This window comes from Physella acuta, unplaced genomic scaffold (assembly GCF_028476545.2).
Source record: "Physella acuta isolate Inbredline_101_S28 unplaced genomic scaffold, ASM2847654v3 ptg001706l, whole genome shotgun sequence".
Taxonomy (NCBI): domain Eukaryota; kingdom Metazoa; phylum Mollusca; class Gastropoda; family Physidae; genus Physella; species Physella acuta.
The window spans coordinates 91805-113887 of NW_026733218.1; the positions used below are offsets into that span (position 1 = coordinate 91805).

The 22083-nt window shown below is 37.5% G+C and overlaps 1 protein-coding gene across 1 annotated transcript in view; it reads right to left on the reverse strand.

Annotated features, from left to right (window-relative positions):
- Positions 1-22083, reverse strand: part of LOC131930038 (platelet glycoprotein Ib alpha chain) — a 40008-nt gene extending 17925 nt beyond the window's left edge. The window contains exon 1 of the mRNA XM_059286402.1: positions 22056-22083. Within this exon, the coding sequence (XP_059142385.1) occupies positions 22056-22083 (28 nt within the window). The remainder of the gene's footprint in view (positions 1-22055) is intronic.

The window sequence follows — 22083 nt, forward strand, 5'->3', positions numbered from 1 at the left end:
TACTAACCCGAAAGACTCGACTTCGGACACACTGAATCCATACAGTTCTAATAGGTACCTGACTCACGTTAAGGAATGTAAAGACAGCTTTTTGGCGGTGTTTCTAAAATTTTCCCTCTATACCAAGTTCTCAGAAACAGTTAACTCTACTACATCAGTCCCATGGATCACCCGATTCGAAAGGCTTTAAATAAATAAACATTTCATAAGTCGTGTTCATAAAATCTGTATCGAACTGACACAATCACTATCCAATGCGAGGTACTAACAGAAAGCCGACTACCTGTGTATAATGTATAATCAGAGCAGGATATCTCATCATCGTTTACAAAAGATTGTTATCGAGTTTCAGTGAAACCAAAGATATAGAAAGGATAGTTAGAATCAGAGTTTCTTCCAGGCATCTCTTCGGGGTGTGGGGGGGGGGGGGGGACGGGACGGGACGGGGGACTCCGCCCGCACCCCCCCCTCACCCAAAGAGAGTCTACCGCCCCCCCGAACGAAATGTAATTTATATATACTTTTAACAGTGTCCGCCCCCCCCCCCCACGAAGAAAGTCTACCGCCTATCCGAAAATTTCAAGTGCCCCCCCCCCGGAGCAAAATGTCTGGAAGAAACACTGGTTAGAATTGTTTAACAAGTATATGGAAAATGTTTAAATAGCCTAATTTTAGCCCATTTTAGGAGGGCCAGGATGAGAATAAAAAACGCATGAAGATAATGAAATGGCAATGAATAAAAAAACAATTCTGATTAAAATAAACTTATCAACCATGCAAGTGAAAAAAATCAATACAAATTTACACAGAATCAATATAACTTTCTTACACTCTCACCCAATTACATAAACACTAGCTTACCATAAAGACATAGTTTGCCATAGGGTCAAATAGCTTACCATAAAGACAGATAGCTTACCATAGGGACATATAGCTTACCATAAGGACATATAGATTACCATAGGGACATATAGCTTACCATAGGGACATATAGCTTACCATAAGGACATATAGCTTACCATAGGGACATATAGCTTACCATAAGGACATATAGCTTACCATAGGGACATATAGCTTACCATAAGGACATATAGCTTACCATAAGGACATATAGCTTACAATAAGGACATATAGCTTACCATAGGGAAATATAGCTTACCATAGGGACATATAGCTTACCATAAGGACATATAGCTTACCATAGGGACATATATCTTACCATAGGGACATATAGCTTACCATAATGACATATAGCTTACCATAAGGACATATAGCTTACCATAGGGACATATAGCTTACCATAAGGACATATAGCTTACCATAGGGACATATAGCTTACCATAATGACATATAGCTTACCATAGGGACATTAGCTTACCATAAGGACATATAGCATACCATAGGGACATTAGCTTACCATAAGGACATATAGCTTACCATAGGGACATATAGCTTACCATAGGGACATATAGCTTACCATAAGGACATATAGCTTAACATAGGGACATTAGCTTACCATAAGGACATATAGCTTACCATAGGGACATATAGCTTACCATAAGGACATATAGCTTACCATAAGGACATATAGCTTACCATAAGGACATATAGCTTACCATAAGGACATATAGCTTACCATAAGGACATATAGCTTACCATAGGGACATATAGCTTACCATAATGACATATAGCTTACCATAGGGACATATAGCTTACCATAATGACATATAGCTTACCATAGGGACATATAGCTTACCATAAGGACATAAAGCTTACCATAGGGACATATAGCTTACCATAAGGACATATAGCTTACCATAAGGACATATAGCTTAGCATAGGGACATATAGCTTACCATAGGGACATATAGCTTACCATAGGGACATATAGCTTACCATAAGGACATATAGCTTACCATAGGGACATATAGCTTACCATAGGGACATATAGCTTACCATAAGGACATATAACTTACCATAGGGACATATAGCTTACCATAAGGACATATAGCTTACCATAAGGACATATAGCTTACCATAGGGACATTAGCTTACCATAGGGACATATAGCTTACCATAGGGACATTAGCTTACCATAGGGACATTAGCTTACCATAGGGACATATAGCTTACCATAGGGACATTAGCTTACCATAGGGACATTAGCTTACCATAGGGACATTAGCTTACCAAAGAACATAATATAGCTGTCTGTAGTGACTGTGATGACGCAGGTTACCGTTTAATAGGCTACCGTAGTTAGATGTAGGTCAAAGAGAAAGGAGAAAACGTACATCTGTCAGAGGTCAGACAGATGAGTTAGGTATATTAGAGAGGTAGGAATCAATGAGAAAGGCCCCGCCCCCTAACCTTTCTTGCTGTACTTGCAGTGGCATTCAGTGAGTGTGTATGTGTGTGTGTGTGGGGGGGGGGGCGATGGTCAAATCCATCCGTAATATTAACACTATAGGCGTTGTCGCATTTTCGTGCAAGCCATTCAGATAATTAGCCTATAAATAAACTTGAACTTTGACTCTTTCGTGACATTGGCATCGTCGCTACAAACCTCAACTAGCTGGGAAATTCCCTATCCCACCACACAGACCTGACCCCCCCCCCCCCTCCCAACTGTCTGCTCTCCCCGAAATTCCATCCTACTAAACAACCATGATAACAATTGTGCCACTTAAATAAAATAACAACCATGGACATTGTTTTCACAACAACCAAGTCCAACATTTCCAATGCTTTTTCTACTAATTTTTACCTCAATGACTTAATTACATTTCATTTGTTAATGTGCTTAATCTTTAATTCAAACGGCGCTTACATTTTAAGTTTTTGATTTTCATCCAATCGCCAAGAAACTTTGGAAAATCATCGAGAATACTCCAGGCTGTTTTTTTTCCCAGACATTTTTTTGGAAAGGTACCTGAAAGAAACTCCGAAACTTTATTTTATTGTGGAGGGCGGAGCCTCGGCAGTAAGGCGGGGCAGTTTCCCAGCAGCTATCTTTGCACCTGGGGACTTTTGATTGGGTGTCCTGACATAGACGTGAGACGTCTAAAAAAAACATTCTTTTCAGAGCAGGTCATAACGTCCCTTTGTTAAACACCTCTCAGTTTGTGTAAAACGCACTAGAGCAGTGCAGTGACCCCGGTTATTCCCCTTTGCCTGTTAAAGCTATTATTGTGTCACGGTCAGGATTTATGTAGACGTTATGACTAGGGTAAGGTAGGGGTGGGCTGTGTCGTGGGACAAAGTATGCCGGGGTGTTGACCCCCCAGTGATCTTCTGTTGAATTTTTTTTTTAGATTTAGAAACATCTTTTGTGAAATTTCGTTTTAGTTGTGGGGATAAACGTTAGAGTGATGGAAGAAAAGTAGGCCTATGTGGTATGAAAGTTAGGGGAGGGTAAGCGGTGGCGCTAAGGGATCGTCAATAAATGACGTCACACTCGTAGGGGGGGGGGGGAAAGGGGGGTCCGTAATTTTGTGACGATGTATGATGAGTGGGAGGGGGGGGGGGGTGGGTTCAGATCGTGTGACGTCACACTTTTGCATAACAAAAAAGCAATGTTAGAAAACGAATTTTAGCCGCTATTTCGCGTTTTAGAAAACTGTTTTAATAAATTGTAATACTATGTTGACAGATTTCAGACAAGATTTAGGAAAAATATCGTATTTAAAAAAAATATATTTAAACACCAATTTTGATTGGGATGGGGGGGTTGTAGGCTGAGGTATGACGTCATTTTAGGGGGGGGGTCTGGCTTTTTGTTGTTATTCGCCTTGCGTCAAAAACTGTGTCCTTACTCTTTGGACTGTAAGATTTATTGCCGTCACAAATTTATAGTGTCTTCAAGTTAAAAATCTCGTAAAAATAGACGCAACCACAGACCACTAAAAAGTTTGTTGGAAAACGTTACAATTTTAACGGAAAACGCTTAAATTTTAAACAAAAAAGTCATTAATTATACAAGCTTAGACAATATTAACTTTTAAACTTATAACACTGCCATTTTAATTGCTGAATGGAACCGGGGGGGGGGGGGGGTTCTCTCGCCCGTGTCATCGGCCTCTAGACTCACCCGACTTTCGCTTCTTCCCCCAATGTATCGCAAGTAAAGTTCGACCCAAAGCCCTATTCGTGATTGCAACTTTTGGTTTAGCAAGCGCGCGTTCTACCCCTAACCGCGCCATCCTAAAGCCTTCACTGATTCAGGCAAAGCTCATCAGGTAAGCCGTACAATTCGAGCCAGTGAACTGAACTCGCGTCTGAACTTTGCCTTTAACGTGTATATGTCTTCTTTATACGTGTGGCGAGGGTGTGTGTGTGTGTGTGGGGGGGGGGGGGGGGTTAGGGTGGGGTGGTAATTGAAGGGGGTAATTAATCTGGGGGTAATGACCGGGTGTAATGACCGGGAGGTAATGTCCTAGACCCTATAGCATGACGTGTCATCTTGCCCCACAGGAACTAGGATATACTTGTTATAATTTCAACCAATGGCTGAGCTGCTAGCTCTGTAACCCCGTTCCTCCCCACCCCTCACACCCATAACTTGTTAAACTACCAGCTCTATTCTCAAGTCCTCGCGGTTGTCTGCCCTTTGCTTAGATATAAACCATTCGATTCCCAACACCGCACCCCCCCTCCGTCCCCCCCCCCCGTCCTCCCCCCCCCCCGTCCCATCCCCACTCAGATCATCAAGCAAGGTTGGTTCAAGTTAGCCAGGGCTTTACGATTAGTAAATGGGCTGTTAAACAGGTTAACAAAGAGTCAATATTCTCTAAAACAATGTTAAAAAATAAAATACATACATGCTGGATGTTGCATGTTTTCTTAATCATTAGCAGGGTTACGTCATGGTGTCACCCCCCCCCCCACTTCCCACCTGTGTCGGGATATGTCCACTTTGCTCTTAAAATACTATTTAATTCACTTTAATTAATTATTCAATTAAGTAAAATTATCGTTTTTCTGTATATATTTTGGTAATTTTTTGCCTTGGTGTCACCCCCCTAAATGGTGTCACCCGGTGCGGTCCGCACCCCCCCCCCCCGCTCCCCCACCCCCTCGCTACCCATCTGGCCCTATATATATATATATATATATATATATATATATATATATTTAAATATATACATATATATAAATTGTAATTAAAAGACTATTTAACTTTGATTAATCATTAATTAATCTAGCAAAAAAAGTATTTTTCTTCTGTACATTTTGCAATTTTTTGCCATGGTATCATCCCCCTAAACGGTGTCACCCGGTGCGGCCAGCACCCCCCCCCCCTACGTCTCTGTATATGTGTGCGTGTGTTTCTATACATACATTTGAATACATATATGCTACGCGAGAAAGTGAAAAAAAAAGTTTTATTTTAGAACTACGTGAGGGGGCACATATCCCTGTTTTATAACCTATTGTGTAAAAGTTGCACGCGATCGTTATTTGTGTGGGCTGTGTGTCAGTGTCTAGTTTTGTGGTTGTTTACGTCCTATCGTGTTTCCTCTAGATATATTTCAGTCCCTGATTGCGTCAACTGGTTCATTTAAAAAACATGTTCTCTCTCAATTCATGAGTCACACTGACCCGTTTCCTTAAACATGACCTCCAATGTCAGGCTGCCCCAGTACTTAACCTTACAACCCATTTAGACACAAGTTATCGTAGTCGCTTGTATAACAAGTATCTTCGAAACTAAAATAAAGTTGGAACATTTTAAAATTGGAAAGGCCAGAAAGGCAAAGGTTAAAAAAATAATAAACATAATTTAATTAATTTTCCACAGTATGTAAAAATCATTGAGCTGCCCTGTCGATGTATTACTTCTTGAATTGTTCTTGTACAGATGAGTTCGTAACTTGTTTGTAACTTTAACGTTTGTAGCTCAAAAGTTTGTACCCAGAAAATTTGGGTCCTAGGACCTTTGACCACAGGTGCTTTGACCATAGGGGGTTTGACCATAGGGGGTTTGACCACAGCGGAGCTTTGACCATTGGGGCTTTGACCATAGGGGGTTTGACCACAGCGGGGCTTTGACCATAGCGGTGCTTTGACCATAGGGGGTTTGATCATAGGGGGTTTGACCATAGGGGGTTTGACCACAGGTGTTTTCTCAGCAGAGGGTCTTTGATCACAGGTGGTCTATCAACTTGTGTTAATAGAAAAATGCGGGAACAGAAATTTGCGCAAAAAGAAACTTGCACACACAGAAAAGTGTGCACACCGAAAAATGCGCAAAGAGAAATTTTAGCTCAAAGACCTATATGGACTAGATGACACATCTATACACGATTGTTAGGGCTGCTGTGAGAGAGTAGTGTTTGACCTGACGCGATCTACTACCATTTAAAGAATACCACTACCATGAGCATTCACAAAACAACGATACAGGTAATAATCGCTTGACACAATGCCTATTATTTTCTTGGTTAATATTTATTCAACTACTATTCTCGTTTAAATGAATATAAAACTATCCTTGATATCGGCATTACACGGTGTATCTCTTACATTCTCCCTAGTGAAGGGGTCGGCAACCTTTTGAGACGGAAGAGCCAAAAGTTACAAGTTTCAAAATTTCCCAGCTTTTAAAGAGCCACTAACATTTTTATTTTAATATTATGATCTTTGATTAGGATTAGGTTTATATATATATATATATATATATATATATATATATATATATATATATATATATATATATATATATATATATATATATATATATATATATATATATATATATATATATAATTCAGTGGCGTTCAGACCTATGTAGATGCCCGGGGCAAACTCAAGCGGAAGATGCCCCATAAATACTTATATATATATATATATATATATATATATATATATATATATATATATATATATATATATATATATATATATATATATATATATATATATAGCTTAGTTAAAAAAAGCAAATAAGTAGTGTTGGACGTTAATATACATAGAAAGGCATTTATTTAAAAAATATTATACTTATCTTAATTAAGATGAAAACGTTGACTACAGCCAGCTAAATCCAAATGGAATGAATGGTTGGAACTTGGGGGGGGGGGGGGGGGGTTGGAAAGGGGGGAGACAATTGCGGGACGTGTCGTAGTGGGGAGGGGGGGCTGTGATGCACTACAAAAGAGTCTCATCCGGTTTTGTATTACCACCCGGGACCGCAGGGACAAACACGTTGTCCGTGACTACAATTAGGGCGTAGGTTACGCCTTTATTTATGGCCTGCTTCTATCTTGGCCTGTTTAGGAATTCCTATAGTGTAACTAATACAGGTGAGAGTGCGCATTGAACTAGAGATGTTTCAGATTTTTTTCTCTAAACCACTTGTTCAAAACATCAACTCTTTAAAGAGATGGGTGATGCTAGATACTCTCAAACTATCTTAACCTTGAATATAACAGAAGTGTACCTTAGTTGGCTAAAGCTGCCATCAGCCCTAAAAAACACTTCTACATCGGACAGTGTTTAAAATCCACTATGCTATGTCAGACCCTCCCTAGACTTGGACGCGTTTTCACAAATTTAACACCCAGGTAACGCCTGTCTTGTTCAGATGGGGGACAATCAACTAACGGCTTCCATAGCCTAAAAACCCACACCGCATCCCCACATTTCATTACATCATAATGGGCCCAATAACTCTATAGATAGCTCTACTATTAACTGAAATAAAACTGGCTCTGTATGTGCCCCAATTACTTTAAAGAAAGTTTTACTCAGAGTTAAAATACTTTAACTTTAACACTACTTAAAGCATGCTTCTCCTATTTGTAAAAATCAATATGGGCGCAATTATTCTGAATGATATCATTACAATGTATCGAAAACAATTTGTTGATTCGTATTCTTGAGATTGTCGCTACAGTGTATCAAAAAACAATATGGGCATTCTTATTCTTAAATATGCTTATATAATGCATGAAAATAAATATATACTAATGGCAGCAAGTGGTGTTGATACCGTAAAGCTATAGTAAGCAAGGCATAGGGGCCCAAGGCAAATAGGGGACATTTTCCTTCTTTTAAAAAGTTAAAACTTTTACATTGGAATTTGGATATTTATTTTATATAAATAATTTTAAAAAACGAAATCAAGTTTTTTTTCTACTGTAGAAATAATTTAATTTCAAAAAGGCCCCAATTCCTTTCTTAGTGTACAGGCAGTGGCATTCAGTGTGGGGGAGGGCGGGAGTCTAACATTATTAACATTGTTAATTTTTGCATAGGGGCCCGAAAATCCTAGTAACGCAACTGAAGGCTGCCCATACAATTTAACAAGAAAAAAAGTTTGGGCATTATTGCACTACAAATGGCCATATATTTCACCAAAGATGCCCCAAAAATTTATAATAATAATATGGGCATAATTACCCTTTGGATGCTCTTAAAATGGATCATGATGAAGAAGTACATTAAAAACAAGCTTTAGCGATGCCCCCAATGTTAACAATGATTGGTGTAATTACTGTTGCATGTCCTTCGAGTGTAATACATGAATATAAGCATAATTACTTTCAAGATGTCCCTACAATATATAAAATGAAGATGAGCATACTTACTGTATGGATGCCTTTAAAATGTATTATAAAGTGAAGTGGGCATATTACTAAATGCTCATAAAATATATTATAATGAATATACGAATAATTACTTTAAAGATGCCCCTACAGTGTTTAAAAATAAATATGATTTAATTACTCGACGGGTGTCCTTGAAAATGAGTATAACGAATAGGCGCATATTACTTTAAAGATGCCCTTACAGTGCATGGGAATAACTTGGTCACAAGTCACAAGTACTCTAAACGATGCCCCTACACTATAGTAAATAAATATCACACACATTTATTAAGGGAATATCATTGACTTTCATAGGACTACCCTTCACTGATGCCCGCTTTTTCTATATAAGTTTTGCTGTACGGACAGTGTAATGTTAAAACGAGTGACAGACGATTGAGTGTTACAATTTTTTTTGAGTGAGATCGCAAAACATATCGAAAGTTACGATGACACCATGTCAGTGCATATCGCAACCATTTTTAAATTACTAAAAAATTATAAAAAAATTTCCACCTCCGCTGGATGCACCCCCCCCCGTGGTGGATGCCCGGGGCCTGGGCCCCCCTCCCCCCCCCCCTCTGCACGCCACTTATATATATATATATAAAGCAATGTATGTAGTATGTAAGTGTGTCTGTCTGTCTGTCTTTTATTCATTACTTTCCTTTCCTTATACGGAAACCGGCTCAGAAGGTTCACTTCCATTAGCCAGGCAGGCCTCAGTGTGGCAAACCCCGAGAGAGTTTCCCACACATCGGTCGCTACTTCCGTGGGCTCTCACCGGGCTTTCCTTCCCCACCCACCAGACGCGGGACGTCGTCCTACCGCCTGGTACCCAGCTTGATCGTGGGGAGCATTCCGCTAGATCAAAACCCTCTAGCTGCTGTTATCTGCCACTGGCCATTCCGCACCCACTAGGGGGGACTTGAGTTTGGTCGGACCAGTGGCATTATTCCGAAGCCCCGTTAGGGCCGCCGCTTAAAGTCAAAAGAAAGATCTGGCGGCGGACTCTTTTGGTTCTCGGCAGTCTTGCACCTCTCCTCCCCCACGCTATTATGTGGGGGACTTGGGAGTCCGACGTACCAGGCTCTTCGGAAGAGCCGAACGCATACAGCAGTTCTACTCGGCCAGATCAAAAACCTCTAGCTGCTGTTGGCTACCACTAGCCATCCCGCACCCACTAGTGGGGTCATGAGCTTGGTCCGACTAGTGGCACACATCCGAAGCCACGTGAAGGCCGCAGCTTAAAGTCAAGACATCTGGTTAGGGTCGAGAGCAAAACCCTTCTTGGTTCCCGGCAGTCTTGCACCTCTCCTCCCCCACGCTATTTAGAGCAAGCAACGGAGATTCGCCCGTCTAGTGCGGACAAATCTCCTGGCTTACTATCATGTAGGGGACTTGGGAGTCCGACGTACCAGGCTCTTCGGACTTTATTCATTACTACACATTTCATCCGATCGCCATTAAACTTTAGGAAGCTGTTGAGAATACTCATGGCGAGATATTTGCGAAAATAAAATGTCAAAGTCGCAAATAGAATAGCAAGTGTTTATTGTTTATATTTATTATATCGTTCATTACCGAGTGTTGCAGACTTATATTTTTATGAGTTTCAAGAAGAAAATAAAATAATTATTAATATTTGTCCATGGAACTGAAGAGCCGCACCTCGACATCAAAAGAGCCGCATGCGACTCGCGAGCCGCAGGTTGCCGACCCCTGCCCTAGTCCGATCTCCCCAGCTTTCATAACATAACAACCCGTTCCTATAGCAAAAACTTCACTATCTTTCATCCGCGTAATCAAACATGCATTCGTTATATCTCTCGCACCAACATTCATTTGCACTAAAATTCCATGATTAAACACACATAATAACAATGATGTATTTATAATATAATTTTATCATAACACACCTACACACATACCTACCTACAGGTAGGTGTTGGCATTTTTCTGTGTGCTCTTTTTTCTGTTTGCGCTATTTTCTGTGTGCGCTTTTTTCTATTTGCGCATTTTGTTTTGCGTTTTTTCCGTTGCGCTTTTTTTCCGTTGCGCATCTTTCTAGGGGGTCTACGACAAATTCCCGAAAGAAACTTGCCCGAATGCCGTTTGCCCGAAGGCCGATTTCCCGAATGGACACTTGCCCGAATGCGACAAATGCCCGAATGGACACTTGCCCGAATGCGACAAATGCCCGAATGGACACTTGCCCGAATGGGACAAATGCCCGAATGGACACTTGCCCGAATGCGACAAATGCCCGAATGCCACTTGCCCGAAGGCCGTTTGCCCGAAAAATGTTAACATTATATATTACTAAATAATCATTCGTAATCAATTTAAATTTAAAATGTTGGTAAACAAAACACATCTATGCAAAAAGAAAGTGAAAAAAATAATATTATATATTACCACGCAGACATTTTAAATTAATTTGTATTTGATATTTAAAAAGTGTAGAAACATACTTCCATATATGAAATTAGACAAAAATACAATTTTCATTCATCTCCGGATTTTAAAATGATTTTTGCTTTCTTTATTAAGTAATTGCTTCAACACATTGTCTTAACAAGGTGCATTAAATGGAGATCAAACATATTTGACTACGTTTAGTTTTTAAATTTGCCACCTAGACCTCGCCTCATTCTTTTGTTACATGATCACCTCACAAGTTAAGCATAACAAGATAAACAAACGCGCTTCTGTTCAATGTTGCGAGACGACGCGCCGCCTACGCCGTGTCTTAAAAGCTATATAACCACCGCAACACGTCGGCTAAACAAGGTGTTCAAAACATTCATCAAAGAATGTTAGAACACCGCCGCCAACATCACCTTACATTAATTAAAGAATAAAGTTTTCTTACTGCACTCACTCAGTTAAAAAAAAAAATAAAAGCTAAATTTAAAAATATAAACAACTTTGTTTTATGCTTAGATATGTGTTTATAGTCAAAATTTCAAATTTAAATTGATTAAGAAATGTCTATTTGGAAATATTATTTATTATCTAATATTAACATTTTTCGGGCAAACGGCCTTCGGGCAAGTGGCATTCGGGCATTTGTCGCATTCGGGCAAGTGTCCATTCGGGCATTTGTCCCATTCGGGCAAGTGTCCATTCGGGCATTTGTCGCATTCGGGCAAGTGTCCATTCGGGCATTTGTCGCATTCGGGCAAGTGTCCATTCGGGCGTTTGTCGCATTCGGGCAAGTGTCCATTCGGGAAATCGGCCTTCGGGCAAACGGCATTCGGGCAAGTGTCTTTCGGGAAAACGTCCGGCTCCCCTTTCTGGGAACCGTTAAGATATGGTTAGATAGATAAACCAAATTCATTACTAACTAGTGTGCTGGATCTAAAACGCTGTTCAAAACCCAGGACTTAGAAAGTAAAATTAAACGTAGTGATTATTGAATTTAAGTTAAATAATTCATGCTGGTTACTGTTTCGCTTCAAATTACGAGTTACTTTAATGAACCGGAGTGGTTGCGCACTTGATTTCAAGTTAATAGAGTGGCGGAACTAGAAAAAAATGCAACAAAAAAAAGGCGCTTTCATAAAAGAAAAGCATGGGTGGCTATAATACTATGTATTAAATACTAGAATTTTAGAAGCGACCAACGATTTTATTTTTAGTAATTTATATTTATATAGAAGTTCATTCTATTTATTATATTACATCTTCCTCTTCCTTATCGTCTTCCCCTCCATACCCCAACCACTATTAATATCTCTAACACTACCACTACTACAACCACTACTACTACCACTCTATCTCTATCTCACTCTCTATCTCTATCTCTATCTCTATCTCTACCTCTATCTCTATCTGTATCTCTATTTGTATCTCTATCTGTACCTGTATCTCTGTCTCTACCTCTACCTCTATCTCTATCTTTATCTTGCTTAAAAGATTCAATTTTGTTTTCAAAATCGCCATTGTTGTGAGGGCCATTTTTTTTGTCGTCTCTGAAAGGTAAACCACCGACAAATAGCAATTTTATTTTTTTAAGTATAGATGAAAATGGCTCACTCGAACAAAGCAACAAAAAGTGTACATTTTTAGTAATTTTTGAGAGTCATGTTCGTTGACAACCAAGGAAGCTAAAGCTTTGACCATCTACCCATCTGCGCTTAAATCATAATAGGGTCACATATATGTTACTAGTCTGAAATAAAGTGACAACAAGTGACTTGAATAAAATGTTTATTGGATCAAGAAAATCAACATACCAAAAGAAATATTAAAATAAAACAATTTAAAAATCGAGAAAAAACGTAAGTGTAGTGTTAATACAATCATAATAAATAACAATTTTTGAAATACTAATAATATAGTGTCTTTCGTTACAGCTTGGTTGTTTTCAAGTAAAGAAAAATAATACATCTCTAAATATTTGAGAACAATTATTTATGTTATAATGGAGAAACTAACAAACAAGGTCCATTAAATCTTCTGAAAATATAGCGTCATACACGAAAGTGTAGTAGGTAATTATTGCAAATTAAAACAAAATGGCGGTCAATGGAAAATGCGATTTAAAAAAAATGCAGAGCTTAAAACTTGATGTAACTTAAAAGAATAAAGAGTTGTAAAATATGTTGTATAATATTTCATTAATTTTTTACAGAAAGTGTAACCAACAGAGGTAGCAATGAGCGTAGCCAAGAATAAAGCATAAAACAAATTCTTTTACTTTTAGTAATTTATCTAAAAAATGTAATTAAATTTTAGTCACAACGCGCAATCAACTTCGTTTATTTCAATGAAAGAACAGAGAATTAAAAAACCTCGCCCGATAAACAAGCTGGAAAAATTGGAAAATTGTTTTTAAAAACAGAAACCATAGAAGTACATCCCATCGAAAAAACTAAAAATACAAGTTGTATCCAATCACCCAAAAAGTTATGTGGAAATATATATAGAAAACATTAAACTCAAGCAATAAACCACAGGGTCACGTTCTACACTGGGATTAAATTTTCCCATCAGCCATAAGACTTTATAGACATCAAAGAACAAACATTGACCACGATCTAAGAGAACTAAAGAAAGATAACATATAAGTTATTTAATGAATAATACCCAGCAACCAGAGGAATAAAGTATACATTGATGGCTCTGCTGAAGATTATTACCACAAAATGTGGGGCTGATTTAGTTATAGAAAGGCCACACGTTTAAAAAAGCCGATTCTGCAGGCAACTTTGTTTGAAATCTTCAGAGCAGACATAAAAAAATAACAGAACAGACAGTAAAACATATTACATTAAGCACTATGTACTTAAACAGTCAGATTGTCTTTCTGAAAATTCATATAAGAGGGATGGAAACAGGCTTCGATACTGAAACAAGATTTTTGTCAATATTGTTATTTCTGAAAGATTCCATGTTGTCCTAGAGACAAAATCAGGAAGCTCACCATATCTCTCAGCACAGTTGAATAATATCAACACCAGACAGTACTACAGTGGGTCACATTCAACTTACTTCTTTTTTTCTTCCTTCTTAATTTTAATGTTAGAAGTGATCCCCTCCTACACAATTAAGTATACATTTCAACTGGTTATGCGCGATTGAGACCATCGACTCCGATTTCAGCCTGCTTTTCTTTTTGGATTTACTTCCACAGCCTTTGTCTAACCAAGAACATACTACAAGGCAGCAGCTGTTTCATTTTGGAGTTGTCTCTCCTAGAAGAGTGGCTGTCCCCAGCTAACGAGCTTCATCTGCCCGATAGTCTACTTACAAAACCAAGTCAATGAGATCGCAGACCAGCCTGTAAAGATTCTATCACTTCATCCAAATAATATGAACACAATTTAAAAAACAAAACAAAGTAGTTCAGCATATGTTCTGACTCCAATTCCAATCATGAGTAGGACCACGCCAAACGCAGTCTGATGCGGAATATAAAATAAAAAGCTCATCCTAACTTGCCCTTTTGGTTTGGCTGAAAAAAATATCGAATATGTTCAAAAATATTCCACATTGCACCAACTCTCATGACTTGGCGCCCACTACGTTGAAGATCACTGTGCAGATAATCTGCGATGTCGAAAGTATAGTATCATGCTCCAAGATATACATATTAAGAACAAGTAATAAAAATAATTCAAATTTAGTAAAATTTTAAATTGACAAATTATTTTCTCCTGTATATTGATCAGTATGAGGCTATTCTTTTACAATTTCTGAAAAGATATATCAATATGGAAACAACAGCACACCACATACAGTAAAACATAAAAGATTACAAATCATCATTGGTCATCAAGGCCGGCGGACTTTCATCTCAGCAAAGCTTAGAGACTCGAAAGCCCCAGTCACCGAATTCCAAACAATTCCCTGACCGTAATAGTCTGTAAGTCCCCATACCCCATTTAGATTTGTTTCAAAACAAAATCTGAACCAATAACCGCTTCTTCTCCTTACAGCACAGTTTCCACGCGACCAAAAATCATTTTCCCTGTCAAATGTGGTAAAAGGCATATTAAGGTGATAACTCAAATGGTCATGAGTGTTGCCTTCCTTGAAGTTGAAAGAGATCTGATACTTAGCCGCTTCATTCTTCACCAACAAATTCTCGTACACCATGTAGTAGGATCTACCTTGATATTTCATGTCAATCCGCAATTCGGTGTAGCCCTATATATATATATATATATATATATATATATATATATATATATATATATATATATATATATATAATTTAATTATGTTTTGTTTCGGAATTTTTAATACTGAGGAGTTAACGTATAGGTCGTTAAAAATAGGTCTTTGTTGTTTCATTAGGGAAACGGTGTTATGACCTGTGTTTGTTTAAATTCAAATTAACACCAAATAAAGTTGAACCAACTAAGAGCTGTGAAACTCGTTTTAAAATATTTATTACATCCATTCACCCACTCAATCACCCATCTATCTATCCACCCGATTTCACAATGCTACAGAAAGTGCGGATAGTATGATCAAGTGGAACCGACGAACAAAAAAGCAAACTACACACACACACACACACACACACACACACACACACACATATATATATATATATATATATATATATATATATATATATATATATATATATATATACATATGCATTTATAATTCAACTAAAGAGTTTTTTTTTACCGCGTAGGTTAGCTGTGAGATAAAATCATTCCCCATCCAGAAGTCACCATCGAGTGAGCCAAATCCTGCCTTATAGTCTGCCCAGTTTCTTTCAAAACTCTCCCGGCCATTAATCCGACGCTAAGATATTTTTAGAGCAAATTTATTACAATTAGATCAGTGCCACTTAGGCTTTATATTTAACTCTTTAAAAGCCACATTTGTATTTACAGTGGGTAGCAAATATTACATCATGTTATTGTTGCTGTAATATAGTGAGACTTGTGAAGTCAAGGGAACTCACTCTTCTTGTATTAGTATTATATTTATACTGTTATCTTGAGTGATGTCCCTTATATGTATATATATATTTGTGTCTCGTGACTTCCGCCCTCTCTCGTTACCATCATGTAGTTGAGGCCGATAAACGTTTTATATACAATCACATGCTTCTATCGTCAATCTATTACATCTGGCGACGAGGATAAATAATCCACTAGAAAGAGCATATGCTTACTTAAAAAGGAGCTTGCTAGAGCATATTGGCTAAGTATTTCTAGGATAATGGCGCTATATGGCCAAATAAAAGAATTTGATTCGAATGATGAAACCATTCATGATTATCTAGATAGGTTAAGCTTTTACCTTGAAGCTAACGACGTGACGATAGAAGCCAAAAAGAGAGCTGTTTTGTTAACAGTCATAGGGCCTCAACAATTTAGGCTATTAAAGGACTTATGCGCACCAGCTAGTCTAACTACCAAGAGCTTTAAGGAGCTGAGCAAATTTCTAACAGACCACCATGCGCCTGTACCATCAAAGTTTCTATGTAGAGCTAGATTTGACGGTAGGACTCGTCAACCAAACGAGTCAATATCAGAATATGTTGCTGCTTTACGTCATTTAAGTGAATTTTGTGAATTCGGAGACACGCTGTCTTGACAGACTATGTGAAAAGTTTGTGACAGGTGTAAACAGCCCTGATGTTCAAAGAAAGTTGCTTCTCGAGTCAGATCTAACATTAGAAAAAGCAATACAACTTGCAACTTCATTCCAGCAGTCATCCGAGGCGGCAAAATCTCTAACGCCCTCAGAGATCCATGCAGTAAACAGCAGGTTAGTCAACAAACACCAACCCCATCAGAGCATTTCAACTTATGCTAAACAGTCTGCACGTTCAAATCCTAGATCTAAATCTAGTAATAATTATCAAAAATGTCATCGATGCAAAGGTCCCCATGCATCTCATCGATGCAAGTTCAAGTCAGCTACTTGCTATAAATGCAGTAAGCAAGGTCACATTGCCAAGGCCTGCTTTGCAAAGTCTTCGTCTGTTGCTAAATCTAGCCAGTCAAGACAGTACCGCAACCAAAGGCAGCACTATGTTTAACTCTCACCAAGACTACCTAACCCAACCAATGAACCACTCTACCTGTGAAAATGCTCAAACTGATTCGCAGCCGGATTTCAACCTGTTCCCTGTGAAATCAAAAACTCATGCTCCCATCAATGTACTAGTTTATATCAACGGTAAGAGCATCAGCTTCCAACTTGACACTGGAGCATCTCTAACAGTCATCACAAAGAAGGACTTTGACGCTGTCACAGGAGGATCAGTGCCTCTACAACCATGTCACAAGTGTCTAACAACATACACTGGTGACAATGTTCCGGTAATAGGAGAGTGTATGGTTCATGTAAGTTATAATGGTCAAAGTGTTAAACTTCCTCTTCTTGTGGTTGAAGGAAATGGACCACCATTACTAGGTAGGAACTGGTTAAGTGATCTTAAGTTAAATTGGGAGAGTATATTTTCAGTGATCAAAGCAAGAGAATCTAGTTTTACTTCAATAGATAAAGATATATCTGAAAATGAAAGTGTTTTTGGTAATTCAGGATTACTAAATGATAGAACAGTGAAGATAAGCATTAAAGACACAAATCCAAGATACTGCAAAGCTAGAGTTCCACCTTATGCAATGAGGAATAAAATTGAAAATGAGCTAAGTAGATTGGAATCCAATGGCATCATAAAGAAGGTAGACTATTCCGATTGGGCAACGCCCATTGTGCCAGTGTTAAAGAAGGATGGTTCTGTAAGAATTTGTGGAGACTATAAAGCTACACCGAATAAGCAAATAGAGCTAAATAGGTACCCTATTCCTAACATTGAGGAAATTTCTTTGAATTTGGCAGGAGGAGACAAATTCACTGAATTAGACTTTAGTCATGCTTACACTCAACTAGAACTGCATCCAGATTCAAAAGTCTATACGACAATAAACACACATAAAGGACTCTACCAATATGAAAGACTATGTTTTGGTATATCATCCAGCCCTGGAATTTTCCAGGCTGTCATGGACAGTATTTTTAAGGATATTCCAAATGTTTGTGTTTACTTTGACAATGTGTACATAACTGGTAAGAATGACACTGAACATCTTAAAACACTTGATAAAGTCTTGAAAATAGTTGGTGAAAAAGGTTTAAAGATAAACAAAGATAAATGTCAATTCATGCTGACAGAAATTAGTTTTCTTGGTTATATATTAAGCAAGCAAGGTATCAGACCTCAACCTGAGAAAACAAAAGCCATTAAAGAAGCACCCAAACCTGAAAATACCCAACAACTAAGAACTTTTTTGGGCTTGATAAATTACTATGCAAAGTTCATAGGGAATTGTCTGGTAAACTATCACCACTGTACAAGCTGCTGCAGAAAAATGCAACTTGGCACTGGGGTAAACAACAAGATGCTGCTTTTAATACAGCAAAAGAAGCTTTGTCTTCTGACACCTTACTAACTCACTATGACCCAGGGAAAAGACTTATCTTAACGTGTGATGCTTCACCTGATGGTGTAGGAGCAGTCTTATCCCACATAGATGAAAAGGGTGACAGACCCATTGCTTTTGCCAGTAGATCTTTGAACCAGGCTGAGAAAAATTATTCTCAGTTAGATAGGGAAGGCTTAGGCATCATTTTTGGTGTTAAGAAATTTCATAAGTTTCTGTTTGGTAGGAAGTTCACCATCTTTACAGATCATAAACCATTGCTAGGTTTATTTGGAGAAAACAAAACCCTACCTGAGCATGCCTCACCAAGAATTCAAAGATGGGCTATCACACTAGCCGCATACAATTATGAATTGAGATACAAACCTGGATCTGAGAATAGTGCAGATAGTCTTAGTCGATTACCTTTAAAAAACCAAAGCCTTAGCTATGTACCAGAAGATGTATTTGTTCTCTTCACTATCATGGATAACTCCAATATAAATGTGAATGATATTAAAAGAGAAACACAAAAAGATGAGTGCTTAATAAAAGTATATGAGTACTGTAAGAATGGTCGGCCTGAAGAGTCTGTGAATGATGACTTAAGGCCATATAAAATAAGAAAAATGGAATTAAGTCTAAAAGATGGAGAAGATGCAGTCCATTATCAGTCAGAGTTGCCTAAACAAAGTATTTGTAACTTAATAAATGATTATGGTGATATGGCAATTTCAAATGCTTTTAAAGAGAATACATTAGTAAGAAGGAATGTGATCATCAAACAACTTTGCTAACATCATTAGCACTTACAGAAACTAAAAGGGTAACATCAAAAGAAAAAAGATTTTTGCCATTTAATACACCCACTTCAAATACTGGATATGGTCCAGGATATTACTTTTAAACAGTATTTTTGGTTACTAAAAAGCACTATCAGATTACCTGAGAAAATTGATCAATCAAAGAAATCTATGTCAGTTAAGGATCTGAATAATAGCATAATACTTTCAGATGCCAATTCAAAAATAGTTCCATTAAATCATGACAAGACATCCATTGAAAGAGAATTTGCAGTTAATGATAATGTGTATCTAAGAAATTATGGGAGAAGGGAAAAATGGATACCAGGTCAAATTGTTCAATGTACAGGACCTGTGTCTTATAAAGTAAAAACAAATGATGGACTTATTGCCCGTAGACATGCAGAACAGTTAAAAATAACTTGTGCAGATAATAAGTGTGAATCTATCAATCCCACCAAATCTGATCAGTTCACACCAACTCAGTTTGTTCCACAACCGAGTTCTGTTGATATGAGTGAACCAAGTTGTCTAGAGTCAGAAAATGTAAATTCTGGAATTAATGATTTAGATCCTAGACCTCCTGAGATAGAGAATCCATATGGTCAGAATCTTGAGTCACCAAATCAAAAGCCACTGAGAAGGTCAAGCAGGACAATCAAAGTCCCAAATAAGTTAGACCTATGATTTTAAAGGTCAAAAGGACTTTGACATCATTGTTTTGTATTTTAATTATGTTGTAACATATTGTGCATTGTTTGTAAGGATGTAATCTACCATAGTGTTCATGTTACAATATAATTGGTGATTTTAGGATACTGTAAATTGTTCTATTGAGAGATGTGTTGTGTTTACTAAGGGTAAAGGGATGTAATATAGTGAGACTTGTGAAGTCAAGGGAACTCACTCTTCTTGTATTAGTATTATATTTATACTGTTATCTTGAGTGATGTCCCTTATATGTATATATATATTTGTGTCTCGTGACTTCCGCCCTCTCTCGTTACCATCATGTAGTTGAGGCCAATAAACGTTTTATATACAATCACATGCTTCTATCGTCAATCTATTACAGTTGCGTCTCAGTATTGTGTGTATTATGGTTGCACCCCTCGATGTGTATCCGTCGTGTACGTATGCAACAGTTAATGATAGGTAGAGACAAAGACAAGACGTGTTTGTTTAAATAATGTAACAGTAATTATTCAGACAAAAATTTAATTTGAAAGTTTTTTTCGAATTTATTTAAAACCCTATTAAACCTAAAGCTCTTATAGCATATAATAACTGAAGTTACAGACACAATTATGTAAAACAATAGGTTGTGCACACGTTTATCCAGATCTTCATATTTTAAATTCTGATTGGCAGAGTAGTAAAAAACATTATTTTTGTGTATACAGTATACTGTGAAGTTTTAAGAATGCCTAAAATATGATGCTATACAGTTTTCGATGTTTACCCGCTAGTAACGTTTAAAAGAATAGATTATTTAAAATATCTGGATGAAAGAATTTCGTGTTTCAATAATGCCTAATGTATATCTCCTTATAAACAAATAAAGCGAGAGTGATCTCCCTCTAAACTTTCCCATATATTCATATTTAACACTAAGGTATTTTAGCGCAATCGTGTTATAAACATGGTTTTTATTCATTTTTTTTACATTTTAATTTTTCGTCCACCTAACTTAAAGGGAGTGAGTACCAGTTCCTATTACTGAAAGTCATCAAAAAGGTGACCGAGAATTACAAATTTGATATAATACTTAAATATGAAATTTAATCAATCTAACTTAAACGGTAATGAAGTTATCGTGTTTTAATACACACAGACGGACGGACAAGATTAAAAAACTACATTTTTACGACTTTGGAAGGTTATAATACTTCAAAATTCGTCAACTCGATATAGCGTTTTGCACGATTACAATGCACCACTTTACATTCAATATACGACAAAATGGGAGGTATAAAAGGATGAAAATTTTACATTTTTGTGAACGAAAACTATACTTTATCTGCAGAGTTTCTTCCAGGCATCTCTTCGTGGGGGGGGGGTCTACCGCCCCCGAACGAAATGGAATTTATATAGAAAATATATACTTTTAACAGTTTCTCCCCCCCCCCCCCTTCCCCCCCCCCCTTCTCCGGAAATTTGAGTCCGCCCCCCCCATCCCCCCCCCGAAAATTTCAAGTGTACCCCCGGAGATAAAAGTCTGGAAGAAACACTGTTTATCTATGCTCTGTATAAGATAAAGTCAAAAGTGACTTAGACATTTTACTACTTAATTTCTTGCATATGTACATTTTAACAAATATTAATGGAAAAATGGAAGATATTTTTTTCGGCGAAATCGCAGTATGCTATTGGCATAATTAATGTGGTGAAATAACCAAAGAGTCGACTTTAAATCAAACCTGGATAAGGGTCCATCCACCACCAGCAGTCTTAGTGTCACACAGTACGCGTTTTCCGCCGATGAGTGATTCGAAAACTTCATAGTCATTGAAACATCGCTTCATGGTATTTTTTTCGCAGCCTAGTTTTCCCTAAATGTTTTTTGTAAAGGAAAATATTACTTTTTATGTATTGTATGATTCAGGTTAAATTTTCATTAAATGTTTACATTTCAAGTAAACTGAAAAATGTAATCAGAGAAGTACATTTAAAAAAAAATCTTGATTAGTTTATTGGATTGTTAGTCGTGAAATTAAAAAAAAACAACGGTAAATAAATTTCCAATAAAGACTTACATTCACATTTCCACTTGATGTCAGACAT